The following is a 9,724-nucleotide window of genomic DNA, read 5'->3' as shown; positions in this document are numbered from 1 at the left end:
CCATGTAACCGCTCACACCACCATGGTACCATGTAACCGCTCACACCACCACCATGGTACCATGTAACCGCTCACACCACCACCACGGTACCATGTAACCGCTCACACCACCACCACGGTACCATGTAACCGCTCACACCACCACCATGGTACAACCGCTCACACCACCACCATGGTACCATGTAACCGCTCACACCACCACCACAGTACCATGTAACTGGTCACACCACCACCACGGTACCATATAACAGCTCACACCACCACCACGGTACCATGTAACCGCTCACACCACCACCATGGTACAACCGCTCACACCACCACGGTACCATGTAACCACTCACACCACCACCACGGTACCATGTAACCGCTCACACCACCACCACGGTACCATGTAACCGCTCACACCACCACCATGTACCATGTAACCACTCACACCACCACGGTACCATGTAACCGCTCACACCACCACCACGGTGCCATGTAACCGCTCACACCACCACCATGGTACAACCGCTCACACCACCACCATGTACCATGTAACCGCTCACACCACCACCATGGTACAACCGCTCACACCACCACCATGTACCATGTAACCGGTCACACCACCACGGTACCATGTAACCGGCCTCTCCTGTCTCCATTGCAGATGCATGTGGCGCAACAGGCGCAGCTCCAACAGGAGACGCAGCTCCTGCAGCATCAGTTCCTGACCGAGAAGGATGAGTTGATGCAGAAGGAGAAGCTGATAGAGGAGGAGAAGCTGAAGCTGGAGAAGCTCTTCAGGGAGGAGGTGGCCAAAGCCGAGAGCCTGAAGCTGGAGCAGGAGCAGCAGCAGAAGGAGATGGAGCAGGAGAGGCTGCACCTGAAGGCTCTGCTGGATGAGGCCATGAGGCAGCAGAGGGAGGCCGAGGACAACGTGAGGCACAAGCAGGAGGAGCTGCAGCAGCTGCAGAGGCAGCGGCAGCACCAGGAGAAGCTTCTGGAAGAGGAGAACCGGAGGCTGCGCGACCGCTTGGAGCAGATGCAGGAGGAGTATAAAGCAGCTTTGGCACAGACACGAGAGATCATGATCCAGACGGATGATGTGCCCATAGAGGCTGTGGTTGCTGTGGCACAACCGCACGTCCACGGTGTGCCCAACGGCAAGGACGTGGTGGATGCCATAGAGCACAATGGTGAGCCCGAGTTGGCCTTCGATGGCATCCGGCAGAAGGTGCCTGCAGGGAAGCTGGTGGATGCCGGAGTCCTGAGCCCGGAGAGCCTGGAGCAGCTGGTGAAGGGTCTGGTGAGTGTGGCAGAGCTGGCACAGAGGGATGAGCTCCGGCGCTACCTGCGCGGCCACAGCAGCATCGCCGGCTTGGTCATCAAACCCACCAATGAGAGGATGAGCATCTATGAGGCCATGAAGCAGAAGATGCTGAGTCCGAGCTTGGCACTGGTGCTACTGGAGGCTCAAGCAGCCTCCGGGTTCATCATGGACCCGGTGAGGAACATGAGGCTGTCGGTGAGTGAGGCCGTACGAGAGGGAATCATTGGCCCTGAGCTGCACCATAAGATGCTGGCGGCCGAGAGAGCTGTAACCGGATACAAGGACCCCTACACCGGCGACCGCATCTCCCTGTTCCAGGCCATGCAGAAGGGGCTGATTGACAAGGACCACGGCATCCGGTTGTTGGAGGCTCAGATCGCCACCGGCGGCATCATCGACCCCATCAACAGTCACCGCATCCCCATTGAGGTTGCCTATGAGCGCGGGTACCTCGATGAGGAGATGAACCGGATCCTGTCCGACCCCAATGATGACACCAAGGGCTTCATTGACCCCAACACACAGGAGAACCTGACCTACACCCAGCTCATGGGTCGGTGTGTGACCGACCCCGAGACCGGCCTCTGCCTCCTGCCCCTCACTGACCAGGCAACCAAAGCCTCAGAGATGCTCTACACCGAGCAGGAAGCCAAAGACGTGTTCAAGAAGGCCACGGTGACCCCACCGGTTGGCACCTTCCAAGGCAGGACAGTGACCATCTGGGAGATCATCAACTCGGAACACTTCACCGAGGACCAGAGACGGGACCTGATCCACCAGTACCGCACCGGGAGGATCACGGTGGAGAAGATCATCAGGATCATCATCACGGTTGTGGAGGAAGGCGAGAGGAAGACTCAGATGTGCTTCGATGGCCTCCGGGCGCCGGTACCGGCCGCGGAGCTGCTGGAGAGCAAAGTCATCACCAAAGACATCTACAATGAGCTGCAGAAGGGCAAGAAGACGGTGAAGGATGTGGTGGAGATGGAGCCCGTGCGGCAGTACCTGAAGGGAACCGGTGTCATTGCCGGGGTGTTGGTGGAGTCAACCGGACAGAAGTTCACCTTCTATGATGCCCTGAAGAGGAACCTGTTGAAGCCGGAGGTGGCCGTGGCCATGCTGGAGGCACAGGCAGCAACCGGCTACATCATAGACCCGGTGAGGAACACCCTGTTCTCGGTGGATGAGGCAGTGAAGGCTGAGGTGGTGGGACCGGAGCTGCACCAGAAGCTGTTGTCGGCAGAGAAGGCAGTCACCGGATACAAGGACCCCTACACGGGTCAGACGGTTTCCCTGTTCCAGGCGCTGAAGAAAGGCCTCATTCCCGGTGACACCGGCGTGCGGTTGTTGGATGTACAGCTCTCCACCGGCGGTATCATCGACCCCGTCCACAGCCATCGGCTGCCGCTCGACGTCGCCTACAAACGGGGGTACTTTGAGCCGGAGATGAACGAGGCCATGGCCGAGCTCCGCGATGAGGCCAAGGGTTTCTATTGCCCCAACACCCAGGAACACCTCAGCTACAGCCAGATGCAGAAGAGCTGTCGCCGCGACAAGCAGACCGGGTTGTACCTGCTGCCGCTGTCTGATGCAGCCATTCAGGCGCAGCAGGAGGAGGTGTACTCAGACAGCCAGGCCAAGGAGTGCTTCACCAAGACAACCGTGGAGGTGCCGGTGGGCACCATGAAGGGCCAGACCATGACCATATGGGAGCTGATCCACTCGGAGTACTTCACCGAGGAGCACAGGCGGGAGCTGCTCCGGCAGTACAAGACCGGTAAGGTGACCATAGAGAAGATCATCAAGATCATCATCACCATCATCGAGGAGGCCGAGGCCAAGAAGCAGGAGAGGCTGACGTTCAGTGGGCTCCGCGCTCCTGTTCCGGCCGGTGAGCTGGTGGAGTCCAACATCCTCACCAAAACCCAGTACCAACAACTGAAGGAGGGCAAGAAGACGGTGAAGGACTTCTCGGACACGGAGGCAGTGAGAAGGTTCCTGCATGGCAGCGACTGTATTGCTGGTGTCTATGTGGAGGCCACCAAGGAGAAGCTCAACCTCTATGAGGCCATGAAGAGGAACCTGCTGCAGCGCGGTACAGCCGTGGTCCTCCTGGAGGCACAGGCGGCCACCGGCTTCCTCATCGATGCCGTCAAGAACCGTAAGCTCTATGTCAATGAGGCCGTCAAGGCTGGTGTGGTGGGACCGGAGCTGCACGAGAAGCTGTTGTCAGCCGAGAAGGCTGTAACCGGATACAAGGACCCCTATTCAGGCAACACCATCTCCCTGTTCCAGGCCATGCAGAAGGGGCTCATTGCCAAGGCTCACGGCGTCCGACTGTTGGAGGCTCAGATCGCCACCGGCGGCATCATCGACCCCGTGCACAGCCACCGCCTGCCCATTGAGGTCGCCTACAAGCGCGGGTACCTCGATGAGGAGATGAACCGGACCCTGTCCGACCCCAATGATGACACCAAAGGCTTCATTGACCCCAATACACAGGAGAACCTGACCTACACGCAGCTGAAGGAGAAGTGCATCGAGGACCCTGAGACCGGCCTCTACCTCCTGCCGCTGCGGGAGGCAGAGAGGCCGGCGGTGGTGGAGGCCACTCAGGTGTACACCGAGGCCGAGACGAGGAAGGTGTTCGAGGAGACGCAGGTGGACATCCCTGTGGGCAGCCGAGCGGGTTCATCCATGTCCCTATGGGAGATCATGCAGTCGGACCTGCTGCCCGAGGAGCAGCGGAGGCAGCTGATGGAGGAGTTCAGGTCCGGCCGCGTGTCCAAGGAGAGGATGATCATCATCATCATCGAGATCATCGAGAAGACTGAGATCATCAGGCAGCAGAACCTGACGTCCTATGACCACATCCGACGCCGAATCACAGCCGAGGAGCTCTACGAGGCCAAGATCATCACCCAGGACATCTACAACCTGCTCAAGGAGGGATCCAAGAGCTTCCGCGAGCTCCTGGAGGTGGAGACCGTCTGGAAGTACCTGTATGGGTCGGGTTGTGTGGCCGGGATCTACCTCCCGTCCTCCAAGCAGAAGCTCAGCATCTACCAGGCGCTGAAGAAGGGTTTGATCAGCTCCGAGGTGGCAAGATCCCTCCTGGAGGCTCAGGCTGCAACCGGCTTCATGATAGACCCCATAAAGAACGAGATGCTGACCGTGGATGAGGCCGTCAGGAAAGGGGTCGTGGGGCCGGAGATCCACGACCGGCTCCTGTCAGCCGAGAGGGCTGTAACCGGATACAGAGACCCCTACAGCGAGCAGAAGATCTCCATCTTCCAGGCCATGAAGAAGGAGCTCATCCCCAGCGAGGAGGCTCTCAAGCTCCTGGATGCTCAGATCGCCACCGGTGGTGTCATTGACCCACACTTGGGCTTCCATATACCCCTGGATGTGGCAATTCAACGCGGCCTCATCACCAGGGACACCTATGACATGATGTCCGAGCCCAGTGAGGTTCGCAGCTTCCTGGACCCCAGCACAGAGGACAGGCTGAGCTACAGGCAGCTGCTGAAGAGGTGTCACCGCGACGAGGGCACCGGAGTCCTGCTGCTGCCGCTGGGTGACGCACCGAACCTCACCTTCCGCGGCCTCCGCAAGCAGATCACGGTGGAGGAGCTGGTGAGGTCGCAGGTGATGGACGAGGCCACCGCGCGGCGGCTGCGCGACGGCCTCGCCTCCGTCGAGGAGGTCACCCAGCACCTGAAGAAGTTCCTGGAAGGCACCAGCTGCATTGCCGGCGTCCTCGTGGACTCCACCAAGGAGAGGCTCTCGGTGTACCAGGCCATGAAGAAAGGCATCATCCGTCCCGGCACCGCCTTCGAGCTCCTGGAGGCTCAAGCAGCCACCGGCTACGTCATTGACCCCATCAAGGGGCTGAAGCTGACGGTGGAGGAGGCCGTGCGCATGGGCATCGTGGGGCCCGAGTTCAAGGACAAGCTGCTGTCTGCCGAGAGAGCCGTCACCGGATACCGCGACCCCTACACCGGGAAGCTCATCTCCCTGTTCCAGGCCATGAAGAAGGGGCTGATCCTCAAGGACCACGGAATCCGCCTGTTGGAGGCTCAGATCGCCACCGGCGGCATCATTGACCCCGAGGAGAGTCACCGTCTGCCCGTGGAGGTGGCCTACAAGAGGGGTCTGTTTGACGAGGAGATGAATGAGATCCTGTCCGACCCCAGTGATGACACCAAAGGTTTCTTCGACCCCAACACGGAGGAGAACCTGACTTACCTACAGCTCATGGATCGGTGTGTGACCGACCCTGAGACCGGCCTCTGCCTCCTGCCCCTCAAGGAGAAGAAGAGGGAGAGGAAGACGTCGTCCAAGTCGTCCGTCCGCAAGCGCAGGGTGGTCATCGTGGACCCCGAGACGGGCAAGGAGATGTCAGTGTATGAGGCTTACCGCAAGGGGCTCATTGACCACCAGACCTACCTGGAGCTGTCGGAGCAGGAGTGTGAATGGGAGGAGATCACCACATCCTCCTCCGATGGTGTGGTCAAGTCCATGATCATCGACCGGCGCTCGGGGCGTCAGTATGACATCGATGACGCCATCGGCAAGGGGCTGATCGACCAGTCGGCGCTGGACCAGTACCGCGCCGGCACACTCTCCATCACCGAGTTCGCCGATATGCTCTCCGGTAACATGAGCGGCTTCCGCTCGCGGTCATCCTCCGTGGGCTCCTCCTCCTCCTATGGCGTCAGCCCCACACCGGTGAGGACACCGGTAACCATGTGGACAGACCCCACCGAAGAGACGGGGCCGGTTGCCGGCATCCTGGACACCGACACCCTGGAGAAGGTGTCCATCACCGAAGCCATGCGCCGCAACCTGGTGGACAACATCACCGGGCAGCGGCTGCTGGAGGCTCAGGCCTGCACCGGCGGCATCATCGACCCCGTCACCGGCGACAAGTGCACCGTGGCCGACGCCGTCACCAAGGGCCTGGTGGACAAGATCATGGTTGACCGCATCAACCTGGCGCAAAAGGCGTTTTACGGCTTCGAGGACCCGCGCACCAAGACCAAGATGTCGGCGGCTCAGGCGCTCAAGAAGGGTTGGCTCTATTATGAGGCCGGGCAGAGGTTCCTGGAGGTTCAGTACCTGACCGGAGGCCTGATCGAGCCGGATGCCGCCGGGCGCGTGTCGCTGGATGTGGCGCTGCAGAAGGGAACCATTGACGCCCGTACGGCACAGAAGCTCCGCGACGTCAACACCTACTCCAAGTACCTCACCTGCCCCAAGACCAAGCTCAAGATCTCCTACAAGGATGCCATGGACAGGAGTATGGTGGAGGACGGCACCGGTTTGCGCCTGTTGGAGGCCTCCTCCCAGTCCAGCAAAGGGTATTACAGCCCTTACAACGTCAGCAGCGCCGGCTCCGCGTCCGGCTCCCGCACCGGATCCCGCACCGGATCCCGCTCCGGCTCCCGGCGCGGCAGCTTCGACGCCACCGGATCCGGCTTCTCCATGACCTTCTCTTCCTCCTCATACTCCTCCTCGAGCTTCGGGCGCAGATACACTGTGGGTGCCACAGAGGCTGCGGTTTGGTGCTGTGGGATGGATGCCGGCACCGAGCACACCGCGGTGCACCGGCTGCCACCACCGCGCGTGGCCTGAGCCACCGGCCCCTGCGTGAGGAACCTGCTGCCGCTCGCTCCGCATGTGGCAAAGCTGCTGCTGCTCCATAGGACTGATCTGCTGTTACTGGTTGAATGTGGTGATGACCTTGCCGAAGCCTTAACCAAAACTAACCCGGTGTGGTCCAGGGGGTGTGTGTGTTGAAAGGGGAATCAGCCGGCGCATGGCTGCAAACAGGCGACTCAACATAGGAAAACCCATAGGAAAACACATAGGAAACCACCAGAAAACCACCAGGAAACTACCAGGAAACCCATAGGAAAACACCAGAAAACCCATAGGAAAACACCAGGAAAACACCAGGAAAACACCAGAAAACCACCAAGAAACCAGGAAAACTGTTTCTATCTTTTGGATCTAACCACTTAGAGACTCTTTTATAACTAACTCGCTGCTTCATCCTGCTCCCCAAGGAGGAGACGACCCTATAGCCACGGCTGTGCTGGCGCAAGGAGGAGGTCACTGCCAGCACCATGCACCTGACACCAAACAAGCACCGGAGCCAATGCTCTGCCATAGCCCCAGCATGACCGCGGCACCACCGTAAGTGCCACAGCACCAGTGGTCCCAGTATGCTCCAGTGCTTCACCCGCCAGGACCCGCCGCCTCCGCCAGCCTATGGCCACCGCTTCGGCTCCGGCACCGCAACCGGTTCCAATGGGAGCTGCCGCCGCCGCCGCCTGCTGCCCGTGTATATGGGATGTGCTTCATGCAATGATGCTAATGCAGCTTTAATGAGTTACCAAGGACTTAAGAAGGACTTAGCAAGGAATTACTAACCAGGAATGAGTTGGCATCTGCCAGAGCCGGTGCCGGACTCGGTGATGCCAAACTCAACCCGGCTCCATGCGCGGTTCATGCACCGCGTCACCCTCACCGCGGGGGTTCATTGAGGGGTGTGGAGGCCATAGGACCCCACAACATGGGGGGTGGTGGTCACCACCGCGCTCCGTGTTGGGGATGCCGCGGTCCTGTTACCCTGGTGGCGGTTACCGGTGCCGGTGCCGCGGTAACAGCCTCTCTCTCCGGCAGACGTCTGTCCCCACTGGGGTCATTGTGGCACCGCTGGGAGAGCTCCTCACATGGGTCTCTGGTGTCGGCAACACACGGACGGGCTCGAGGGGACGTTGGGATGCGGTGACGGCTCCGCCGCGCTCACCGGCACAGGTAACACTGACGTCTGTGGTTGTTGTCTATGGGGCTGTTGGTGCTGTGGGGTTGGTGCTGGGGCTTCAGCCGGTGCCGCGCTCCATGTGTACCTACACCGCGACATCCGCGGTTGTTCCCTCTATGGGGCTGTTGGTGCTATGGGGTTGGTGCTGGGGCTTCAGCCGGTGCCGCGCTCCATGTGTACCTACACCGCGGTGACTGCGGTTGTTCTCTATGGAGCTGTTCGTTGGTGCTGGGGCTTCAGCCGGTGCCGCGCTCCATGTGTACCTACACCGCGACGTCCGCGGCTGTCGGTGTCCTCCGGGCTCTGCCATGGGCACCGCTCGGCACAGGCTGGCACTGCCGGTGTGGGCTCAGGCTCCATCCCATTGTCTCATCCCATCTCTCTGTTCGCTCTGTTGTAGTGTGCGGATGTTCATCCCAACCCCCTCACCGGAGCCCCAGAGCCGGCACCAGGCTGAGGACACCGGGAGCGGTGCTGGTGCTGCCGGGGCACCTCTGCCGGCCCCGGTGATGCCATTACCACTTCTCCTCCTTCCGCTGCTCCCATTGCCACGTGTCTGTCCTTCCTCCGCATCCCTTATTAACATGATGATGATGATGATGATGATGACTCTCATTGTGTGTTTTGCTTCCGCGGGTGTTGCCGGTGGTTGTGCCGCCCATTGGGGTCCTGGCACTGCCATATGGGGCAGTAAAGGGTGTTCCAACCAGCGGCACCTCCATGTGCTCTGGTCAACCCAGTGCTGCTCTGGTGACACTGGTGCTGGTTGGGGGTGTCCGGATGCTCTTTGGGCTGTGGGATGCAGTGGGTTGTGGTGCAGCATTGTGGGGTTGGGGCAGTGCTGGATGTGGGGGTAGATGGGGAGATGGATGTGGGTTGGATGTGGGGCTGGATAAGGGGCTGGATGTGGGGCTGGATGCAGTTCTGGATGCAGTGTTGGATGTGAGGTTGGATGTGGGGTTGGATGTGGGGCTGGATGTGGGGTTGGATGTGGGGCTGGATGTGGGGTTGGATGTGGGGTTGGATGTGGTGCTGGATGTGGGGTTGGATGTGGGGTTGGATGTGGGGCTGGATGTGAGGTTGGATGTGGGGCTGGATGTGGGGCTGGATGCAGGGATGGATGCAGTGATGGATGTGGGGTTGGATGTGGGGCTGGATATGAGGTTGGATGTGGGGCTGGATATGAGGTTGGATGTGGGGCTGGATGTGGGGCTGGATGTGGGGTTGGATGTGGGGCTGGATGTGGGGTTGGATGTGGGGCTGGATATGAGGTTGGATGTGGGGCTGGATATGAGGTTGGATGTGGGGCTGGATGTGGGGCTGGATGCAGACAGTGGGTGGGGTCTGTAGTGCCTATAGGGGATCTCAGGTTGGGTCCCACAAAGGCTGTTCCTGGACCCAGACTTCCCAAACACTGACCCCCCCAAACCCTCCCCACATCCCTGGCACCCCGAGTACCTGCTGTGCTTTGGGGTCAGCTCCTGCCCCACTGAGGCTCCTGCACCATCCATGGGGAGCTCTGCCCCACACATCCCTCACCCTGAGCTGCACTGACCTTTGGGTCCCTGTCCATGCACCTC

The 9,724-nt window shown here is 60.2% G+C and overlaps 1 protein-coding gene across 1 annotated transcript in view; it reads left to right on the top strand.

The window, feature by feature from the left end:
* Window positions 1–8,750, top strand: part of LOC101881896 (plectin) — a 60,903-nt gene extending 52,153 nt beyond the window's left edge. Inside the window, exons 33-34 of the mRNA XM_034061746.1 lie at window positions 650–8,137; window positions 8,545–8,750. Of these exons, the coding sequence (XP_033917637.1) occupies window positions 650–6,949 (6,300 nt within the window). The 3' untranslated portion in view covers window positions 6,950–8,137; window positions 8,545–8,750. The remainder of the gene's footprint in view (window positions 1–649; window positions 8,138–8,544) is intronic.
* Window positions 8,751–9,724: the final 974 nt, after the last annotated feature.

This window comes from Melopsittacus undulatus, chromosome 1 (genome assembly GCF_012275295.1).
Source record: "Melopsittacus undulatus isolate bMelUnd1 chromosome 1, bMelUnd1.mat.Z, whole genome shotgun sequence".
In the NCBI taxonomy this organism is placed as follows: domain Eukaryota; kingdom Metazoa; phylum Chordata; class Aves; order Psittaciformes; family Psittaculidae; genus Melopsittacus; species Melopsittacus undulatus.
The sequence above is the reverse complement of the archived record's forward strand: the minus strand, read 5'-3'. Positions and strand labels throughout refer to the sequence as shown.